This window comes from Bemisia tabaci, chromosome 10, assembly GCF_918797505.1.
Source record: "Bemisia tabaci chromosome 10, PGI_BMITA_v3".
In the NCBI taxonomy this organism is placed as follows: Eukaryota; Metazoa; Arthropoda; class Insecta; order Hemiptera; family Aleyrodidae; genus Bemisia; species Bemisia tabaci.
Genome location: NC_092802.1, coordinates 37,295,198 through 37,319,058, shown reverse-complemented (window position 1 = coordinate 37,319,058; position 23,861 = coordinate 37,295,198). Strand labels below are relative to the sequence as shown.

The following is a 23,861-nucleotide window of genomic DNA, read 5'->3' as shown; positions in this document are numbered from 1 at the left end:
GTGCTGGAAAAAAATAAATAAATAAAAATAATAATAAATAACAAATGAAAAAATAAATAATAAATAAAAATAAAATAAATAAAAAAGAAAAAAAATTAGATAGATAAATACAAATTAAAAGAAGTAAATAAAAAATAAGAAAAAAATAAAAAATGGGGATTCCATCGCCTCTATGCGTTTCATCCACAGCACAAGTCCGAAATGTATTTCATTTGATTAAGTTCCATGATATATTGAAATCTCTCCGTGACCCTTCTGCTTAAGGCCCCTGAAAAAATAATACATAGTACATACATACTGCGGTGGGCAAGGCATAAAAATTAAGGCTTAGTGCTGCTCTCACACGGCGGCTGTGACTGAACAGAGATGAACCGTTCTTCACGATCTTCCCGCTAGAGAGAAGCACAGTCGTAGCGCTGCCCGGCATCTTCAAAAGGGTGGCGCGCTTTTCAAACTGACGCGCCTTGACTTCGGGCCCGTCGACCTGGGCGGGAGGGGGGATCGTCCGTCGCTTGTGCCTTGCAATGCACGTAGCTCAGTGGCGTGGCGTGCATTGCGATACATCGATTGATGTGTCATTTAAACCTATAGAAAAGGATCGATAAACAGGGTGTTCGAATCGAACACCTTAATAATCGATTCTTTACCACACGTTCAAATGGAGGAATATCGATAATCGATCATTCACGCCACGCCACTGACGACGTAGCTGGATGTTAGGGATGCCCGACTATTTAACCAATCGATCGATCATAGTTGGACTAGATTTTGCAATTTGGTTCTAATTTACGGCTCAGTTTAGAAACAACGTATGCGCCATTAGATTTCCCATGCACATACGTGTTTTCAGAGATGAGCTAAAACTGCAGTTCCTATTTGCAAAATGTCGTTCAATTGATCTATCAATTAGCTATGACAACCGATTGTCTTGATTAATCAACATTTTGCCAATCGATTAATCGATAATTAATCGATAGAAATTCAGAAGTAATGTTACTTCTTCTTTCGAAGAGAGCAAATGAAAGTTTCTGTTTTAAATCAAAATTCGGTTTAATATACAAAAAAGAAAAATCAGATACAATTCCAGGAAATGAAGTTCGTAAGTTTCCGTGGAAAAATTAAAATGTGAGAAATTTGCAATGTTGCATATATCCAATCGTGTGTAACTGATTGCTACAACTGATGAGTGGGTGTCAAAGAAATGAATAATAGCAGCACAAGGAAAGTGGAGAAAAAGAAAGAAAAACCCCCTTATACAAATCGAAGTTTGCCTTTTGATGGAAGGGTGGAAAGTGACTAATGATAAAGCGACGGCGTAAGTCCGCAATCACATATCTCGTTTGCGGTGTCGGAAAATCTCCGCCACTTGGTTATTTCTTTAAAGGAGAAAAAAGTGACATCATTCCTTAAAGTTTATGCAGAATTTTCTTCGCGCAGAGATGAAAAATCACGGCAGTTTCAAAGAATTGCCGTTCAGTAGTTTTACGCTAAAAATGAAGTAGGTATGACTGGAAGTCTGCGACGTCGCAAACCGAGTTATGTGATTGCCGACTTACACCGTCGAAAGCCCCTTCCCCTTAGACCTCTCGATTCCTCCCTATGGCCTCTAAGGCCATCCCTGTGGACCCTTCAAACCTCCCTATGGCCCTTCTGACCCCCTCCCCCTGCGGCCCTTCAGACCCCCCTGGGCCCTTCAGACCCCCTGGGCCCTCAGACCCCCCTGTGGCCCTTCAGACCCCACGTGTGGCCCTTCAGACCCACGTGTGAGCCCTTCAGACCCCCGTGTAGCCCTTCAGACCCCCCTGTGGACCCTTCAGACCCCCCTGTGGACCCTTCTGACCCCCCTGTGGACCCTTCTGACCCCCCTGTGGAGCCTCCTGGCTCTTTTGTGAATCCCAATGGACAGTAAGCCGCTTTTTGAGCAACCAATTCGACCAAGTGTGAATGTCCTGCGGGTTCGTCTCAAATACCGACTGAAATTTGGAGAATTCGTCCTTATCCAAATAAATCGGGCTGAGGCCGCTGTTGGCTCTGCACCTACATATCTCCCTAAATCCGCGATCATCGATGGCCCCGATCGCGATGTACACAGTGCCGGTTCCGTTGTTGATGTACCCATTTTCTCTTTGGCACTTCTCTTGACAGCCCTCGTTCCCTGATAACAATGGTTGAACATTAGCTAATGGGCCTGTTGCAAACTTTTGCTGGAGCAAAAATGGACGCATTTCTATCAAACGGAACTATGTGCATTATGACGTGAGCCCTGTTATGCAGGTATTCTTATGAGTCTTAAGGCTCATGTCTTAATGCACATAGTTCCGTTTGATAGAAATACGTCCAAATAAGAGTTGTAAATCGTAGAAAGTGTCTCAAAAATCACAATGAGAGCATCGGCAAAGTCTGGAATGCACTCCTTACTCCACTATTTGCAGAGACAAGAGACCCTCCAATAGTATCTTGGCCATGGTGGAAGCTTTTGCTTTCGGGACTTCAGCATTCTACTGATGGCTTACCCACATGGTTGATGTTCAACAACGTGTTGGCAGTTTCGTTTTGCAAACAAGCCGAAAATGGCCAAAGTTTGGGAAACTTCTTTGGCTCATGACGTCACCCGAAGCTCATCATCTACCATGTAGGTAGGTCAACAGCCGAAATTAGTGTGATGACTGTTGCTCTCTTATAATTGTCCATAAGGATTGTTGAATCCTCGAAAGTAAAAGCTACCACCTGTCGCCAAGAGGCCAGTAGAGAGTCTCTTGTCTCTGACTATTTGCATGAGAAATTTGCGTTTCTTCGAGCTTCCCGCTTCAAAAACGGTACCACGACACAGGTGAACATTTCGTTAGAGGAGTCATTCCATCCAACCCCTGCTTAAGAGGATACCACACAATATTCAACATAGCCGACGCCAATCCGCCAAAACACATGTGACGGGACGATAATTATAATTCCAACCACCTATAACAATCGGCGTGTTTACATTCACATTTTACTTGCTTTGTTAGATATCCGTCTTGATTGACCTCGTGCTCTCTTCAACTTGCGCGGGGAAGCGTCGGCCATGTTGAGCAGGGATTGAGTGGAATGACTCCTCTAACGAAATGTTCACCTGTGCCGTAGTATCTTTTTTGAAACGGGAAGCTTAAAATAACGCAAATTTCTTACGCAGATTGTGAAGTTAGGAGTACATTTCAGAGTTTGCCAATGCGCTCATCGTGATTTTTGAGACATTATCTGTGACGAACAAATCTTATTTTTGCACTAGCAAAAGTTTGCAATAGGCCCATTGTGTGTATCAGAAATATGAAAAACTGTCGAAGAAAATACATTTTTTTCATGTTTGCACGAAACTTGACTTCGGGCTGTCAAGCCCCCTCCTCGCATCAATCGTTCAATGGATCTTAGACCAGCACCAGTGGCGTAGCGTGCTTTGCGATATATCGATTTTTCTGCCATATAAACCTATAGAAAAGGATCGATAATCAGGGTGTTCGAAGCGAACACCTTAGTAATCGATTCTTTACCCTAGGTTTAAATGGCAGAACAATCGATACATCGCAAAGGACACCACGCCACTGACCAGCACTACTCTGCCGTGCTGAGGAAGAACGCCGTATGAGCCTTCAGACGTCGCCATATTTCCCTCAATGAAACCTTATTTTTCTCGAAAAACGTTGCGTATTTTTTTTCAAAATTTTCAAACTATTTTGTTTGCAATTCAATTTAAAATATCTGAAAATGTCAAGCAAAAAAAACCGCTAAGTTTTCTTAAAAAGACATACGTGTTATCGGGGGAAATTTGGCAACCTTCGAATATTCATACGGCGTTTTTCTTGGGCACGGCAGTAACTGTACGAATTTAAGCATTTTGATACATCGTTTTTTCCCGCACGAAAGAACGTAACTCCAATCCAAGGTTGCAACATTGACTCGAACAATTCGATTTTTTACTAGACTGTACCTCGGCAATTTTTGTCCAAATTGTTTTTTTTTTAATTTTTGCATGAGATTAGAGGTAAAATCAGTGAACTTTGCAGTGTGAAATGCCCAAGATTTTCCTCTTAAAAATACAATATTGAAGGGGAAACATTGAAACATTGAAATATGGTTACGATCTTTCGCGAGAGGATCGATGATATTAGATGATATGTTTCTCAACCAGAATTTCATATACGCTACAATTCGCGCAATGAAACTTGGTGAAATCAACTTATATCTAGGATATTCACGTTTTAAGTTATCATATTGATAAAGGTAATTTCAAAATTCTTAATTATGGCTACGTTATTACGACATATTTACATAGTTTTACGGCTGATTGTGTGCTCTTTGCGAGAAAAGGCATCTTAGATATAGTAATGTCGGCAGCAAGTGCGGTTGGTGATAACCGTCAAAAGTTGCCAATGACCACTATATAGAGAAAAAAAAGGAGGTGTTTGCATTTCGGGCATCTTGGATTTTTTTGATGACGTAGGTCGGTACGGACGACTTTCATCATCGATTTGCTTGGAATTTGTGTAGTTTATGAAAAAAGGTCATTTTTATCGAAGTGTTTGAAATTATATCATGAGTCGATTTAAGCAAAAAAATCGGACGTTGTGGTCCGTTTTCCTTACTTGGGATTCCGGATTTTGCTGGTCATGTTGTACCGACCTACGTCACGGAGTGAACAATCCTCAAGACGCGAACACCTCCTTTTTTTCTCTACGAATGACCACCCCTCTCGTCCTCAAAAACTAAAACAAAGCGCCGGCATTTTTGGGCCCTAAGTCCCTCCATGGGGCCCAGTGGCCATACTCCAGTGCTCCTATCTCCCGGAATTGGTACCGAATATCGGAATTTTAGAGGTTTTCTTGAATTTTTCCCGGAACTTTTGAAATTCTTGAAATGTTCCGGATCTTTCGCATTTTCCTAAGCTTTCTCGAAACTTGTGGAAAAATCTAAAAATAATTCCGGAACTTTTGACGGTCATGGAGTGGGAGAAATTGCAACAAAAAAGTTCCGAATCCCGGAATTTTTGACGGACATGGAATGGGAGCTTTGCCATACTGCCGTGCTACGGAAGAACGCCTTAAGAAAATTCGAGAGTTGCCAAATTTCCTCCGATAAAATATCTATTTTTGTGGAAAGTTGTGAATATTATTCCTTGAAATTTTCAGCCTTTTCACATCAAACTGCGAACGAAATCCTGTGAAAAATTGGAGGAGATATAACCACAGATTTTCTAGAGTACCCATACAGTGAGAGCACGGACAGATCGCTTCATGGAGAGCTTAGGGCCCAAAAGTGCAGCCACCCTTCTAACCAACTTCCAGCACACAAAATTTCACTGCCAGTCTGCAGATTCCAATTCTAACCAAGATGGCCAAGAATGTACAGAAATGAGCGTTCTTCCGCAAAATTGAGTAAATTTATACAAAAACTGAGTCAAACACGTGCTTAATAGACGACGGTTCGGAACAATAGTATTCTGCCGTGCTAAGGAAGAACGCCGTATGAACATTCAAGAGTTGCCAAATTAACTTCGATAAAATGCTTATTTTTGAACAAAGTTGTGAATATTCTTCCTTTAAATTTTGAGAATCTTTAGGTGAAATTGCAAACAAAATTATCTCAGAAATTGGGAGGATAATATTCATAAATTTACCAGGAAATTCGTGCTTTATCAAAGGAAATTTGGCAACGCCTGAAGGCTCATACGGCGTTTTTCCCTAGCACGGCAGTATTAGTAAATCGTTCTGGATAATTGAAATTCATAGGTTGGCTGCATTTCTGGGCCCTAACTTTATTCGCAGAAGCATCGGCGAAGGCCTGATGGATTTTCGGAGTCTCACATCTGTCCATACTCTCGCTAAACAGGTACTCTAAGATTTTCCTGAAAATGGACCACTAGACAAGGTACGAATTTAAGCAATCTGATACATGTTTCTTAACCAGAATTTCACGTAGAACACGATTAGCGCAATGGATATTACTAAAACTAACTCCTAACGAAGATATCAACTTTTTATTTCACATTGGGTACGAGGAATTTGAACTGCCCGCTCACAAGAAACTCAAAGCTCTACGTGAGTCAAATCGCGCACTACAACGGTTTCAGCGAGCTTCTCAATTGAGCAATGTTCATTTCCCACCATGTGTTGTTCAAATTATGAGCAATTTGCTATAGCTGAGCCAAAGCGTCAAAATTGAGGTTGCCACATTTTTAAATCGCAGATACTGTCATGATAACGTTTAGCGCACGATGTGAATCACGTAGAGTATTGAGTTTTCATGAGCGGATGGTTTGAATTTACGCATCAGGAATCATTAAATATCTTCGTAAGGAGTTGATTTCTGTATTTTTCGCTGTGCGCATCGTGTTTTACGTGAAATTTTGGTTAAGAAACATGAATCAGAATGCTGAAATTCGTACCTTGTCTAGTGCTCCATTGGTGATTTGACCAAGGAAATTTGGCAACGTCTAATGGCTCATACGGCGTTCTTCCTTAGCACGGCAGCATACGGTTCCTGTAAAAGTACTCTAAGCCATACCTGGAGCTGTCGGTGGCTTCTCCTCTTCATCCCGGATCCCCTTTACTATGGGGGATCGCTGCAATTTGGTCGGTTTGGCAGGATAGTAATGGACTTCGAAACCCTCCTTCTTCAAAAATTCCGCGGCCCACTTTGGGTCTCTTATGTACATTTGTTCGAATGCATTCCCCTTCTCCTTTCCTTTTTCCCTCTCGTTCAAGAACCAAATCAGCGCGCTGTTGATAACGCAATCACAGTACGGCCTCATGCCTTTGCCTCGGTATGTTGTTCTCCCCGTCCGGAAATGTGTCTTTCTGTCGCCTTCTCCGACGACCGATTCAGGTACTTCGATGTATCCATCACTTTTCCAGCATTCCTCGCGGCATTCGAGTTGATACTGCTTCTGTAGCTCTGGAATTGATCAGTAAGATAAAATATTTTCGTGACCGATCTCGGGTTTAAGGAATTGAGGGTAGAGTGACAGCATTTCATGGAAAATAAAATCTTGAAATTTCTAGAAATCGTCACCTTCCAGGCAAAATATCACAAGCGCCATGCGACGTTTAAAAATTCCATTTTATTTTTCTAAATTTCACTAAATTTTATCGGCAGCACAAAGAAAATTCAGTGAAATTTTCGGACAGCTGCGTTCAACAATTTCTCTGTAAAAAAATAAAATGGCGGCGGAAATTTTTAAACGTCGCATGGCGCTTGTGATACTTTGCCTGGAAGGTGACGAAATATTGCATAAAATTTTAGAAACTATGAGAGATATTGAAAAACACCGGTCCCTTCTCATGTTTCAATTGTCCATCAGTGACCAGCATGGTACTAACACGGAACAATGTTGAGACCAAGTTGCTATCATGTGGGCGCCATGTTTACCATATTGATAACGACATGATCTCAACATGGCATCAACATGTTCATTTTCAGCATGGAAATTAAGATACCCTCTTAGTTACACTAGAGAGAGGGGGGGATAATCTGAGAGATGAAATTAACGGATTTTTGTTCGTGAGTTGGCAACAATGGCAACGATTGATGCGTTACACATTCTGGCAACTGAATAAACATTGCCGATCAGACTCATCAAAAATTTTCCGACGTAATTTACATCATCCACATAGTCAAGAACACTCACACATTGTTGCTCCTTTGACTTAAGGACCTAGCTCGACTTTTGAATGAGCCTCAGAACGCATGAATTACATGTAAAACAGGGCTCACGTGGGAATTGAGATACATCGCTTACGTAAGTGGATCGGAGATATGCTCAAAACTTCCTATAAAGCTCATATTTTCAGTACTTTGTTCTCTAAAAGAGTATTGACAGTAGTAAACATAAATGCGGTTAAATTTTTGAAGCCTAGGTTCGTCGCCGATGAGGTTCTCGACACACTTATCCAAAAATGTTCAAACATTCTTACGGAACAACCAACGTTAAACAACATTATTCTAAGGCCCTTAATAAACAGTTGAAGCGTTTGTTCCAGCAAACCCTCTTTGGATATTTTTAAGGAAAAATTAACGTCTGCTGAAAACGTAAAAAAACTTTAATAATTTTACGAAAGATCTTAATTGAAATCACAGGAAATTTCGTCGCGATCTTATATTTAGTCCTATTTTCCTTTGTTTCTTTTTACGGAAAAAAACCACGGTCCCTGATTCTGTATCGTAGCTATAAGGATAGTTATTTTTGTATTTTATGATGAAAATTAGAAGGGAGTCATGAATAATGACGCGTCGTCTAAGTGGCGCAGCGATATTAGCGTTCGTCCCGCCCGCGAGGGTCGGCACTCGGCAGGGCGGTCAAGACATCTCCGCAGTTTGACGCGCCTTCAATCCGGCGGAGCTGCAACATGCGTACACCCGTGGTCAAATAGTTGTATGTTACGCCTACCGTATACGAACTCAAATATCGATGGTTCAATCGGTTCATTCCACGCGAATAGGAGCGTATTTGCCTCGATTGCAACGTTGCAAACCACAGTTAATGCTCCAATTTCAATAAATATTTTTCAAGAGATACGAACAGATTCTCTGAAAACCTTACAATAAAATTAAAACAATGCGATTTTCTAAAGATTTTCTTTTCAAATATTTCAAGCTTTGAAAAGCTTCAGGGGATCCTTGAAGAGTTTCTTAAGACTTTTCAGCATTAAAGTTTACCACCTCTTAATTATACTTTAAGAAATACCCGAAAATGGTTTTCTAAGAATAGCATTTTTTGTATGAAGAGTTTTTCATTTAAAATTTAACAGTTTTGGAATAGTCTTTACTCCTACAGAACATTTTTTGAATCAGAATAGCTCCAACGCTATATGAGGCACAAAATCTGGTTTAGTTCTGATTTTTAAGTATGAGTTGGCATCCCCCGTAATAACTAATTACCCTCTCACAGCGAGGCTTATGCGACCAAAGCAACTCACACACACATTCCCCTCGTAGATCCTTTTAATGGCAGGAACGATTTAGTCACCGTGACTCCTTTGGAGTATAGCGCCTTACGGCCCGCATACAACTATTAGTGTCTGACAGTTGTTTGTGTTGCATGTGCTGGAAATGAAGGCGTTTTCAATTTCCTAAGCCAACAAGGCAACACTTGGCACAAGCCGAGGAGGCTGGTCAGACTTTATCAGATTTCCGAAATTTTTTGAAATTTTAACTCAATTTGGACGCTTTTTGAGGCTTCCGTGACGCATACTTTCCATCCCTTTCTGTGGAACAATTGCGTCAATTTTTTTACTCTCGGTAGAGAAAACTTTCATATTGTTGAAATAGTAGATTCGGAAATTTTAACTCTGTTTGCACGCATTTTGAGGCATCCATTTTGAAAATTTTAGAAACTACTAAGTATATGAACACGGTGTTTTCATTTAAGACTCTACATTAAGAGAGATCATCATTCTCAACGAAGGTCTTTTCCCACAATCAAGAATTTCTACGGAAAGCTAGATGGTACCATTTTCATTTCTTATAGGGGGGGGGGCAGACCCCCTTGGACCCCTCTCCCCCTATTTCGTACGCCCACGCAGTCACCTTGAATTTTTACCGAGATTATACTGTTGAATTCTAGCGGAAATTCGCTAAAATTGTCCTGTTTATGATGCTGGGTTAAGAATCCTCTCGAGGGAAGAGGCTGTACAAGGCAGTGGCGTGGCGTGAATGATCGATTGTCGATATTTCCCCATTTGAAGATATGGTAAAGAATCGATTATCTAGGTGTTCGCTGCGAACACCCTGTTAATCGATCCTTTTCCATAGGTTTAAATGACTGATCAATCGATATATCGCAAAGCACGCCATGTCGCTGGTACAAGGTATACGACCATTAAAACGACCCCTTTTTTTCTCTCTTTTTTTGACCTTTGTTTACCGAAACCACTTCAAAAAAGCAAGGTGCTCTGTTATAGTGTGGGAGTTTGGGGGTAGCCCCATAACCCCCTAAGGGCACTTTAACTTTTGTGGCGAAGCAACTAATATGAGAACTTTTTAGTGACTTTGCGACCCTTAAGACTAAACGATCCCTGAGAAGGGTCGCGGGTCGCTGACCCCCTTTACCTTTCTCGATTTCCTCAGGTGTTTTTTCGCCTGTTTCTGATCCCTCCGATGACACATCTGGGCCGCGATCTACCATGGAGGTTGCCGCGATTTCTTTGTTCGGCAATTTTGACATGGGAAGTTTAGGCTTGGGCGCTTTAGACTTGGACAACTCTGGCTCGGGCAACTCAGGCTTAGGCAGTTCAGGTTTGGGCAATTCAGGTTTGGGCAATTCAGGTTTGGAGGCAGTAGAGTCCTGTTGAAACTCTGGTGGTGGCCTGAATGTTCTCTTTGAAGCTGAAAATTAGGGAAAATTGAAGAACAAATAAAACAATTATTCAATTCAGGGGTGTAGGAAGTTATTCGCTTTCACATTATTGGAGGCATCCTTCGAATTATTGGAGGCAGCCCTCGTATTTTTCGAGGTTGCCTTCACATTGCTGTCTGCATAAGATTTATGGGCGCTTTACGATTTCCTTTGCATGAAGAGCGCGCTTAACCGGACCGCATTCAGCAGAAACGAACCATGGCACATTGCCACATCAGCCATTGCCAAATTTAATTGAGCAATTTAATGTTTTACATGAAAACGATCGCGCAGATTTTTGTGAAAATTTCAGTGAATTTTCAGTGTGTTTTTTACAATATTCATGCATATTTTTCCTTGAAATTTTCAGATATAATCGATTCAATTGCGTATAAAATTTTTTGAAAATGTTGAAAAATAATTTTCAGAATTTTTCCAGTAAATTCGGTTTTCATCGGAGGCAACTTGGCAACGTCTAAAGGCTCGTGCGGCGTTTTTCCCTCGCACTGCAGCACTGCCGTCGATCTGCATTGCATGGGCATGAGGTTACATCGAAGGCTGTAGATACTGTCGTGATAGCAAAAGAGCAGTAAGTGTCAATTTTTCGAAATCGAGTTTACCTCAAAATTCGTCTAATCTTTTTAGATGAAATCACCAAAATAGCTAAGACAGCGAAATTTATCTGAATTGTGTCAAAACGAGACACATAAGGAAGCCGCGAGTGCAAAAAAAATGACGTAGTTTCAGGCAAGACAGCAGTAAGTGACATTATTCCTCCAGAGAGCCAATGAATACAGAGCTCTCAAGTAAAAAGCTTCCCTCTTCTGCCAATTTCTAACCTGAAAATGTGTTTGTTGTGCCTCCAAAACGCAACCATCAAAGTATGCAGACTACAGCACTTACGGCTGTCTTGCCCAACACAAGCCTAACATGAAAATGAAATATACCCTTTTCATGTAATTGAAATTAAATCGGTGGATTTTTGATCATTTCGATTTGATCATTTTTAACGATTTCTAGGAGGCTTTCGGACGATTAGTGGCAATTTTACAAAGAACGGAGGCTTCTTCCAATAAAATTATCCGCTTAGATGCTTCTGAGCCCGTGTTCTCAAAACTTCATTTTCGCACTTACTGCTCTCATCGCTATCACGGCTTAAGGTTGTCTGGTTACTTACACCCTTTCAACCTGGCGAGTTTCGCCCTCGAGAACGTGTCTGTACTTCCTGTTGAGTCCAACGATTCCTTAGATAATAAAGGCGTTTTTTCTGAGGGCTCCTCTTTATTTCCCTCCTTCCGTTCTCCATTCCCATCAGCATTCGCCGGGGCACGGGCTGGAAAAGAGATCAAACGTAGAGAACTGAATCTTTCTAAAGTCTATTTGGGGCTGTCCATAAATTATCTGATGCGATTTTTTTATGCCCACCCGCAATGGAGATGTTGCATGTGTGAGGGATTTGCGATTTGATTGTTGATTCTTATGTAAAAGTTCGCGAGAAACACGATGGTGCTACTGGTTTTCTCTGAAATCAACTCCTAAGCTCAAAAACAGCTCTCAAGTTGAGGCCAAAATAGAGGGGATATCCCACGCTATCCTGAAAGTCCACTTCTACATCAAAACATACTCTCCATGCAAAGATAGGGAGCAAATACATTAGCGGTGATGCCGTGTTTTCAGTTTTGGAGTCCCCAAATAAAGTGGCAGCCCTGTCAATTTATTTGCTCCCTATCTTTGCATGGAGAGTTTATCTTGATGTAGAGGTGGACTCTCAGGATAGCGAGGGATATCCCCTCCATTTTGCCTCAACTTTGAGAGCTTTTTATGAGCTTAGAAGTTGATTTCATGGAAAACCAGTGGCACTATCGTGTTTCTAGCGAACTTTTACATGAGAATCAAAAGTCAAATCGCAAATTCCTCACACATGCAACATCTCCATTGTAGAGTACCTGTATAGGGAGAGTAGCGACAGATCGGTTCATGGAGGGCTTAGGGCCCAAAAGTGCAGCCACCCTTCTGAGCAACTTCTAACACACAAAATTTCACTGCCAGCCTACAGATTTCAATTCTAACCAAGATGGCTAAGAATGTACATAAATGAGCGTTCTTTCGCAAAAATAAGTAAATTTATGCAAAAAGTAAACCAAATACATGCTTTCTAAACGACGGTTCGTAACAATTGTATTTGTAAATCGCTCTGGACATTCGAAATTCATAGGTTGGCTGCCCTTTTGGGCCCTAACTTTATTCGCGGAGGCATCGGTGAAGGCCTGATGGACTTTCGGAGTTTCAGATCTGTCGCTACTCTCCCTATACAGGTACTCTACTCCATTGTCGCAAGCAATTAGCAATCGCCGGCAAATTGCAATCTATTCGTGTTGAATCAGCAAATTAAAAAGTTTTAAAGTTTAAAAAGTAGATCGGAAATAGTGATTATTATGCTTTGAATTCAAACATAGGTTATCCCCTTCTTCTTGCATGCATGGTACCAGCTAGCACACTCACGAGTTTGTGAAATGTAATCAATAATCTGCGTCGGGTTTGGTTTGGTTAAGCAACTAAATTAACTCCGCGGCAAAGGCGTAGAGTATCGCTGGATTTGAAGGCGTTCCAAGCTGAGGTTGTGCCTTGAATTTCTTCGCTAAAGAAACCTTTACTAAATTGATGTTATTGTGATTACAGTTTGACGAATTGACGAGTACGGAGCTTGCAAATTGCCGGCGATTGCCGACTGCCTGCGACACATGTAACGCCATCGTAACGCTGGACCAGACGCACCGAAAATAGTTACGTCCCATTTCCCTCGGGGAGGGGGAGGTCGAAAAAAAATTTTCTCGGTGAAATCTGGGGGAGGGCATAGCTTCCGTTCGTTGAAAAGCTTTGCATTTTAAGAAACAAGAAAAAATACAACAAAAACAAACGGGAAAGCCCAAATACGTCCGTATCAGAGAAGCGCTCAACTTTTTTCTATATGGGTGCGTTTTTAAGTTTCCGAAAAAGATGAGCACTGTTGAGACGACAGAACTCGCTCACCATTTCAACTATCAACTGTGAGACAACTACACTACCGCTAAAATAATTAATTATAGAAAAACGTTTGTCGTCCTCCATGCTTTGACGTCAGAAGCATTAAATAAAGATATCACAGATTAATCTATTCCTAATATTAGGCCCCTCAGCCATCTTATTGTTGAGCTGGTGCGCCATTCGAACGCAATGCCACCATTATACAAGAATTCTGGAAGCAGGTGGCAATCAAAAAGCGTTTCCTGTTTCTTGAGCGCTTAAAAAATTGGCATGTAAAACTTAATGCCCAGAGTTTCGAGACAACAGCACGGACAACGGAAGAATGAACAACTTGGAGATCCACACTTGTGACATAATTAAAGCGGTTAAAGAGCTAATTAATGACAAAGCACCGGGTCCTGGTGGGATTCCTGTCGAGTTGGTCAAGTACGGGACTGCCAAGCTCTTTGAGTGCCTCAGAAAACTGATGCAACAATGCATCAGGGGTGACGAGGTACCAAGGGAGTGGAAGGAGTCTTGGATCAAGGCCATCTACAAAAAGAAGGGAAGGAAGGACGACTGTAACAACTACCGGGGGCTCTCAGTGACCGGGACAATAAGCAAAGTGTACGGGAAGATACTGAAAGCGAAGATCGAGGACGAATGGCAGGATCACGAAGCAGAGGAGCAGGCTGGTTTTAGAGCTGGCAGGTCTACGATAGATCACCTCTTTGTTATTGTCCAGGTCATTGAGAAGAAAATGGCCGTAGCTCAGGAACTGCATTTAATTTTTGTGGATCTCCAGAAGGCGTATGACAGCGTGCCGTTGGTGAAACTTTGGGAGGCCTTGGAAAAATCGAATTTTAACGGGGGGTTGATTGACGCTGTTAAGCGATTTTATAAAGGGAGTTTTACCAAAGTTAAGTGCCATGGGGGGTTGTCAGCGGGATTTTATGTGACTAAGGGTTTAAAACAGGGATGTTGTTTGTCGCCAACATTATTTAAAATTTATCTCGAGTGCGTGCTAAAAGAATGGAAAAAGAAATGCTCTGGTATGGGTGTCCCCTTGGGTGATCTCGAAACTCTGTTTACTCTGTGCTTTGCTGATGACCAGGTGGTGGTTGCTCAAGATCAAGATGACGCGGAATACATGATGCGCAAGCTAGTAGAAGAGTATCGGAAGTGGGGTCTGGAAGTCAGCATATCCAAATCTGAGAAGATGACTTTTGGCGGTGATCAGCAAAGCATTGAGTTGGAGGATGGGCAGCAGATCAAAGGCTGCGAGCACTTTAAGTACTTGGGAGTGCGGTTGACCCAGGATGGAAGGACGGATCAAGCTATCAGGGAAAGGAACACCTTAGCAAGGAAGGCTATAGCGATTTTAAATGGAATCCTCTGGGATCAGCGGATTTCCAAAGATAACAAGAGGAGGATATACAACGCTGTAGTCAAAAGTATATTAACATACGGATGTGAAGTTTGGCAGCTGAAGAAACGGACACAGTAGTAGGGCGGATAAGGGGAAAAAGTTCCCAGAATCGTGCATTTCTGGAAGAAAGCATGAAACTTTCAGGATATCATCTTTACCTATAGAAGGTTCAATTTCGCAAGTGAGCCCAAAATTCTGAGGCCATGGGGGCCGGGGGGGCAGGGGGCCCTGATTTCGCTATGTTTTGCCGAATTTTCGCGTTGGATCATCGTGAGAACGCCGTTAACAATGTAAAATGTGATCAAAACCTGTGTAAACGTCATTAATAGGTTCTCTCAAACAGTATCCTAAAATGCTAGCACTGTCCGATCCCGGAGCACCCCTCAAAATGCCTAAAATTCAAAATGGCGCCCATAATAAGGCCTCTGGAATATCGGTATTTTCACTTGTGCATATCCTGTCATGAGAGGTATCGTTTTCCATGTAATTTTGGTCGTAGAGTTCATATTTGAAGTCAAAACAACCTCCCCGGTCAAAATTGGTGCCCCCAATCCAAGATGGCGTCCAGATTTGAAAGGCAGGAGGGTGCATTTTTTAAACTTTTACGCGATAAGGCAAGTGATATGTCATTTCCTATGTAATTTTGGTCGTAGATTTCATTACTGAAGTCAAAACAGTCCTCCGGTCAAAATTGGTGCCTCAAATCCAAGATGGTGGCCAAATTTTAAAGGCAGGAGGGTGCATTTTTTCAAATTTTTACGTGATAAGGCAAGTGATATGTCATTTCCTATGTAATTTTGGTCGTACATTTCATTATTGAAGTCAAAAAAGCCCCCCGGTCAAAATTGGTGCCCGAAGTCTAAGATGTCGGCCAAATTTGAAAGGCAGGAGTGTGAATTTTTATGAGAAAAATAATCACGTGAGATGACAAGAGAGGTAGGTATCAATTCATACGCATTTTTAGTCAACAAAACGAATCTAAATGAAATGTAAAAAAAAATCTTTTACACAAAAATGATACGAGATAATTAAGAGGGTGATCAGTTTGGCCGTCCACGGTAGGAATGATGTTAACAGGAGCATCTATAATGAGCTATTTTATTCATTTTTAAGCCCATATAATTTCTCAATAAAGATAAGGACATTTCACGCGACGCACCTGCCGTACCCACTCCAGTCAGTATAGGAGAAAATCCTAATCAACACATGCTGATTCACATTCCCAGCGAGGCTCTTCAGGATCTTCCTCCTACGGTTCTGTAAGTTTTTACAGTTGGAGTCTTCAGAACTTCTGCATGAGTCTAAGAACGAAAAGATTATTTTCTTGGTGGTACAGCATGGTGTCACTCCCTTTCTTACAATTACACCGGATAATTTTAAGCGGGGATTCCGGAAGCTGGAGGCAAGTCACTTAAAATAGGATGAAGCTCCTTGTTTTTATTCATCCATCCCCAAAGACAAGCATCCAGATCACTTCATCCCATCCACAGTTGAGTATAAAAGTAGCTCCTAAATTAATGTTACCTACTTCATTGCTGATGATATCGAGGGTAATTTCTCTAATTGAATGAAGACTTTGAAAGCTGGAAATTTTTCCTTCGATATATGATGACGGAGGTCTTCGGAAGTCACATTTTTTTGGCTACCATTGAGGAGTAATATTTCGACGGTGAAACAGCAAAAGTGCGTATCTTGGTTGCAGGATTTCAAAATATTCGCTCCTATTTTATTTTTTGAAAGGGGACCAAACCAACATCATGGCTTGACATTTTTACAGAATATTCCTCACATAGAGAGTGAAAACAAGCAAAGTTTTCAAGAAATGACTCCAGTATTTTTTAATGAAGAAACGTAAGTATGACAAGAAGTCTGCTACACCGCAAACCGAAATAGTATTTAAGCAGTTTCACCATCGATTTACTCTTTTCCAGCTCTTTGTATCCGTTCATGGTTTTGATTAGGTTCCAAGAACCTTTCTTTAGATTCTTGCAGGTAAGGATCACATAAAAGCGTACAGAATAAAGTTGCTGTTCCTATTTTATGGATGTGAGGGGTTGAATGGCAACCAGTAAACGCATGCAAGAACAGCTATCATCTCGGATTTTGCGCGTTCAACATCACTACAACGCAAAGAAACATTGGTGTCTGCTCATCAATTTGATGGAACATAGGTTTGTGCAATGGATTCGTAAGTATGCTTAGGCTCTGTCCACACGAGCGCGGTTCGAGGAACTTATTCGACGAACTGCTCAGTTCCCAGAACTTATTCCTTGAAACGAGGGATGCTGTCCACACGAGTTCGCCCGAACTGAAACCGGAACTTCAATAAAACTATACAATTATCGCAAAATAATAGATTATTACGGCCGCCAAAGTAACAAAAATAAATGTCAAGAAGACATGTCACGGACGTAAAAAAACAAAAACAAACAAATTCACATCAAAAGAAACATATATAGAAGCTCGGAGTATGGGGGAAGTTCCGGGATTTGGAGGAATAAGTTTTTAGCTCAGCTAAAACTTGTTCCGGGAACAAGTTCCTCGGAATAAGTTCCGCGAACCGCGTTCGTGTGGACAAGGCCCTATGCTTCGATCGCACTCGATGGAGTAGAGACCCACCAACTGAAACCGACTGAAAGTTTTCTAAATTATTTTCGGTACTTATTAATTGTTCATCCTCTGAGTCTAGGGCATCTGAAATTGAGTTCAGAGTTTTTGTGCAGTAACCAACAAGACACCTCACTATTAGAGGCTCATCATTTTTCACTTGTCAGCCATGATGGCAATCATCTTGATTATCTCGATTCATTTTTGTGTAAAAGATTTTTTTTACATTTCATTTAGATTCGTTTTGTTGACTAAAAATTCGTATGAATTGATACCTACCTCTCTTGTCATCTCACGTGATTATTTTTCTCATAAAAATTCACACTCCTGCCTTTCAAATTTGGCCGACATCTTAGACTTCGGGCACCAATTTTGACCGGGGGGCTTTTTTGACTTCAATAATGAAATGTACGACCAAAATTACATAGGAAATGACATATCACTTGCCTTATCACGTAAAAATTTGAAAAAATGCACCCTCCTGCCTTTAAAATTTGGCCACCATCTTGGATTTGAGGCACCAATTTTGACCGGAGGACTGTTTTGACTTCAGTAATGAAATCTACGACCAAAATTACATAGGAAATGACATATCACTTGCCTTATCGCGTAAAAGTTTAAAAAATGCACCCTCCTGCCTTTCAAATCTGGACGCCATCTTGGATTGGGGGCACCAATTTTGACCGGGGAGGTTGTTTTGACTTCAAATATGAACTCTACGACCAAAATTACATGGAAAACGATACCTCTCATGACAGGATATGCACAAGTGAAAATACCGATATTCCAGAGGCCTTATTATGGGCGCCATTTTGAATTTTAGGCATTTTGAGGGGTGCTCCGGGATCGGACAGTGCTAGCATTTTAGGATACTGTTTGAGAGAACCTATTAATGACGTTTACACAGGTTTTGATCACATTTTACATTGTTAACGGCGTTCTCACGATGATCCAACGCGAAAATTCGGCAAAACATAGCGAAATCAGGGCCCCCTGCCCCCCCGGCCCCCATGGCCTCAGAATTTTGGGCTCACTTGCGAAATTGAACCTTCTATAGGTAAAGATGATATCCTGAAAGTTTCATGCTTTCTTCCAGAAATGCACGATTGTTATGCTTATCCGCCCTACTACAGGATATGCTAAGAGCAACGGAGATGGATTTCTGGAGAAGGTCAGCAGGAATTTCTAGGAGAGATCGGGTCCGTAATGATAGAGTGCGTCAGATAATGGAAGTCGAAAATGACATCGTGTTCGACGTCATGACCAAACAACTTGTTTGGTATGGTCATGTCAATAGGATGACGGAAGAGAGGCTGCCAAAAAAGATGCTTGATTGGGTTCCTCCTGGGAGGAGACGTAGGGGACGCCCAGTGAGAGGTTGGCGACAGGGGGTGTTAAATGAGATAAGAGATTGTCAACTCCCTGATGACCTGTGGGAAGACCGAGCTTTGTGGCGATTAGGCGTCGCACAGCGCCAAAGAGCGCTATAAAAGCGACTCATATATATATAAACTTAATAAGAGAAAAGTTTAAATCAAATATGCGAGGACCGTCACGTAAAGCTATGAGCTTGACACCCGCCCAGGCTCTTACCCCAAGTCACGCTCGCTCACAAAATTTTGAGGGCCCGTCCAACCCCTAGGGCGTTATTTAATTTATGGACAGCACCTCTGATTAGGGTACCAGAGGTGGATCCAGCAATTTGGCAACACCGGATTCCGTCCATTCAAACCTATTTGAAATAATCGATTCCTGTCGAAGTACCTGGCCACTCCAATAATCGATACATTTCCATGAGTTCAAATGGAGGAAAACAATGTTGCCAATTTGCTGGATCCGCCGATGTAGGGTAACGACTGTCGCAAAAGTTTACAACTTCCTCATTAACTTTCTAATTAGAGTCACTCTCGTTGTAAAATGGACGTATTTATGCTGAAAGGAACTATAAGCATAAGGTTTACGTGAGACATAGTTCCTTTTAGCATAAATACGTCCAAATAAAATGAAGCTGTAAACGGGAAAATCATTGGGGTCACATCGGTGGCTATGGGTAGGTAGCTTCATTGTTGCCAGATAGTGCTCAAAGTCAGCACTTTTCCCCCATTTAAAACCATATAAAATATTCAGGTTTTATAGTTCAGTCTGAGATCTTGTGGTAGGTTCTGTATAACTACTTACGGTAGCCTGCTTTGCTTCTGGCGGGCTTCGAGAAAATATTTTCAGTTTCTTTCGGTTTCGAGTCTGTGTCTGTACTTCCTGTCGCCTGTTTCGATAATAGAGGCGTCGTTGAGCCCTCTGAGGAGGCGTCTGCATCCCTATTACTGCTCCATCCAAGCCCACCAGCGTTCGCCGACTGAATATTGGCTGGAAAAGTGATCAAATGGGGGAAAAGTAATCTTCAAAAGTCCAACCGTACAGGGTATAGGTTGCTGCAAAAATGTGTAAGTTTTTGCTCGTGTTATTTTGCCATTCTAAGGGAGAATGCCATAAGAACAATCGAATGTTGCCACATTTCCAGCGATAAAATAGTTATTTTTAACCCTTACCTATGCCTAATCAAAGGGTCAAATCGACGCGAGGATGCTGAGCCCGCAGATTTTCTGGGACCGGTACAATGAGCCTTATCAGATATAGGTATATAAATATATCCTAAAAAAGAATCCGGTATTAAATTGATATAAAGAAAAAACGCTCGTGAGTACACAGTGGAAGATAGGAGAGACGTATTCGGGCCTCGTGTTTTAACTTTTCTCCCAAATCTGAGTGACACCTTGTTGGCAGCGTAGAGTGAAGCATCGCGAGTTTACGTCTCACACCATCGCGCCTTCAATTTTGCAGATGCCACACAGACATCCATCAAGTACGAATAGTTGTATCTCTGCGCCGTCATCAACGCGCGTCTTATCCCTGGCTCTATTTCCAAATTGTGTTTGTTCCCGTTTGGATTATATGTGAGGGTGCTTCATAGGCAACTAGGTTCCTGGCTGTGTACGCAACACAGCTAATGATTTTAGAGACGCATTCGGGCCTCTTGTTTTAACTTCTCTCCCGAATTTGAGCGCCACCTCATTGGCTGCGTAGAGCGGAGCATTGCGAGTCTACGTCACACACCATCGCGCCTTCAATTTTGCAGATGCCACACGGACATCCATCAAGTACGAATAGTTGTATCTCTGCGCCGTCATCAACACGCGTCCTATCCCTGGCTTAATTGAAATAGCCTTCATGCACGCTGGCCTTTCCGATTTCCGTTAACATTTTTGCAGTCATGAATGCATAGCTTAAGTGCGCTTTAGCTAGAATTGTATTTAGCAAATGGGTGGTTTTAATACGAGGATTAAAAATAAAGAAGTGGTACGGAATAAAACAAAAGAATATGAACTATGCAAAACGATAATCCGGGTATCGGAACTTGGCTGATTTGAAAACGCCTTCAAATGCGGCGTGATACCTCACGCATTCCGGAGAGTTCAAATAGTTGTATCATTGCGCCTTAGAAATGTAACGGAAGATTACAATTATTTCCATATTGTGTTCGTTTCCCTTCGTCTTGTTTGTAAGGGTGCTCCATAGTACCGTGCTAAGGAAGAGCGCCGTATGAACATATGAAAGTCGCCAAATTTCTTTCGATAAAATGTGTATTTTTTGGGAAAGTTATAAAATATTTATCCTTGAAATTTTGAGGAACTTTATTTAAAATTGCAAACAACATTATCCAAAAATTGGAAAAAAAATATTCTTAAGTTTGCCACGAAATTCGTGTTTTATGAATGGAAATTTGGCAACGCCTAAGGATTCATACGGTGTTTTTCCTCAGTACGGCAGATATGTGGCCTACACCGGACACACCCGGTAATAAAACCTAAAGATTATCATGAGCTAAAATAAGATATTTATGGAAAAAAATGAAATATTTTCATCCTCATTCCTACAGTCAGCTAGTGCTTAAGTAATAAACCATCAAGTAATAAGGTAGTAAGCATATACCGAAGCTTATTGATTTCTGAAATAAAAATTTCATGTCTGTCTAATCTTCCTCATCTTATTTATCTATACCCTTCATAGAGATATCTTACCTGAGTTGATGATAATTGAAACGACAGACAGTAGGAAAATGAGGCACCAATCTCGGCACATTTTTCAGCTGAAATGGAGGTACTTTTCCCCGCTTTTTGAACACTCGCTCGGTGACCTTTCGTCATAAACATTTGTTCAAATTCGCCTATTTACACTTTTCAATAGACTGATTGAGTGGCTGCGGCATGGTTCAGTTGTAAACAAAAATATGGCCTTGTCTATGAATGGTGATGAAGTGAGTCTAAAGTGCTCCTCGCAATCGAAAATGTTTTATGAGTCCTTAATTCATTTATGACCTGTCAATAATTAAACTCTAATGAATTAACGCAATTAACTGAATTAACTCCCACAGAATTTGTACATGCATGAGGTTATGTATGTTCTTTGATTTGGTGTGAACAACCAATGACTTTGCCGCTAAATCAGTCTATTGCATGTTTCTACCACACACATTATGACACACACACATTCATTTTAAGAAAAAAAAGGGGGGGGGGTGAAGTTTGACCTTGACATTCATCGTTTGCAGCTGTATTCATTCATACCAGCTTCAACTAATACACGGTGACACCCTCTTCTGACGTGCTTAGGAAAAAACCCGTATGGGCAACCGGATGATGCCAAATTTCTCCTCATGAAACATTCATTTTTGTGGACTCCTGTTAAATTGTTATAAAATCTTCAGGTTCTGTAGATTCAATGGAGATGTTGCATGTGTGAGGAATTTGCGATTTGACTATTGATTCTCATGTAAAAGTTCGCGAGAAACACGATAGTGCCACTGGTTTTCCATGAAATCAACTCCTAAGCTAATAAAAAGCTCTCAAAGTTGAGGCAAAATGGAGGGGATATCCCTCGCTATCCTGAGAGTCCACCTCTACATCAAGACAAACTCTCCATGCAAAGATAGGGTGCAAATAGATTGACAGGGCTGCCACTTTATTTGGGGACTCCAAAACTGAAAACAGGCATCACTGCTAATGTATTTGCTCCCTATCTTTGCATGGAGAGTTTGTTTTGATGTAGAGGTGGGCTCTCAGGGTAGGGTGGGATATCCCTCCATTTTGGCCTTAACTTGAGAGCTTTTTTTGAGCTTGGGAGTTGATTTCAGAAAAAACCAGTAGCATCACCGTGTTTCTCGCAAACTTTTACATAAGAATCAATGGTCAAATCGCAAATCCCTCTCACATGCAACATCTCCGTTGTTATGAAATCTTCAGGTTCTGTAGATTCAATTGCGGATGAAACTCTCCAAAAATTTAGGGGGAAAATACACAAAAGTCTCCATGAAAATTCGTATTTTACCTGATTAAAGTTTGCAATGCTTGAAAGCTCTTACGGCATTTTTCCTTAGCACGGCAGCCTTGCCCTTGGGAGCCCGCCGCACACTGGATCGAGTCAATGAGGGAGGTCGGACAAAACTTGGAAAATTTAAAAGCTCATAATTCTGTTCACACAAAATTTTGAGGTTTTAAAAGTGGCTCCATTGGTTTCCTGGTGAAATTTCTTTTAACAGGCATCCATACAACGTCAAAATTTGGCGAATTAAACATCAAAATTTGCAGTTTTAGTAAACAATTTCATGTCCGACCTCGCTAATTGACTCGATCCACTGTGGGGCGGCCGGCCAGCACAGAACGCGCATTGGCGCCTACAAACCTAAGGGGATACTTCAAGCATTACGCAATGCGTGAAGTATCCCTCTAGGTTTGTAGGCGCCAGTGCGCGCTACGCACTTTTAGCACGGACGGAATTCGGGATTGTCCGACCTCTCTAACCGACTTGATCCTCTGTGCGGCGCGGCGGTTAAGTCACGTGTACAACCTAGTTAACATTTGCTTATTATTTCGTTACTCTCTGAAGAAGTATAAAAAGTTTAAGAGAACTAACTATTCACGAATAAGGGGAAAAGAAGAAGACGAAAGGAAAAAACAAGACGACGGTTCCAACGTTAAGACGTTGGAGAGTGTTCACCGTAGCACCTCGTCAATATGTAAAAGTGGTTTTGCTTGGACGGAAGAGAGCGCTGCAAGACTTGGAGTGTGCCTTGGAATAAAGAAAAACAAAGCTTGTCCATAGCAGAGGAAAAATAATATTTAGTAGATTTCTTAGCAACACCATTACCAATTATAGATTTTTGGATTCAGCAAAGGTGTTGGATTTGGATAATTGATAAGGCACTACTTACTGAAACTCTTGATTTAATCGAATTTTTGTTTGAATCGAGAGCCAAACCTCTTAATTAAAGCGGATTTCATTTTGATTCAAGCAAAGATCCAATTGAATCAAGAGTATTTTTTCTTGCCAAATTGTTTGATAATCTGGACTCTAGATCCAAGAGTCTTTTTTCCAGCGGCGATTTCCGTATAAAGTAAAGGCGTT

At 41.3% G+C, this 23,861-nt stretch overlaps 1 protein-coding gene across 1 annotated transcript; it reads right to left on the bottom strand.

Moving 5' to 3' along the window:
* Positions 1-1,772: 1,772 nt before the first annotated feature.
* Positions 1,773-21,599, bottom strand: LOC140225567 (uncharacterized). The gene is made up of 6 exons (XM_072304820.1): positions 21,479-21,599; positions 19,581-19,766; positions 11,541-11,696; positions 10,078-10,353; positions 6,535-6,924; positions 1,773-2,155 (listed from the first exon to the last, which is right to left on the bottom strand). Exons 1-6 carry the CDS (start codon positions 21,537-21,539, stop codon positions 1,773-1,775), a joined length of 1,452 nt encoding a protein of 483 aa, XP_072160921.1. The 5' UTR covers positions 21,540-21,599.
* Positions 21,600-23,861: the final 2,262 nt, after the last annotated feature.

What these genes read in the sequence shown, in the direction of transcription:
- LOC140225567 (XM_072304820.1), bottom strand. Translation starts at nt 21,539, where the DNA reads ATGTGCCGAGATTGGTGCCTCATTTTCCTACTGTCTGTCGTTTCAATT. An exon ending in TTCAATTATCATCAACTCAG is followed by an intron (nt 19,767 to 21,478) that starts GTAAGATATCTC and finishes TCACTTTTCCAG; the next exon opens with CCAATATTCAGTCGGCGAAC. An exon ending in CAGAAGCAAAGCAGGCTACC is followed by an intron (nt 11,697 to 19,580) that starts GTAAGTAGTTAT and finishes TCTCTTTTCCAG; the next exon opens with CCCGTGCCCCGGCGAATGCT.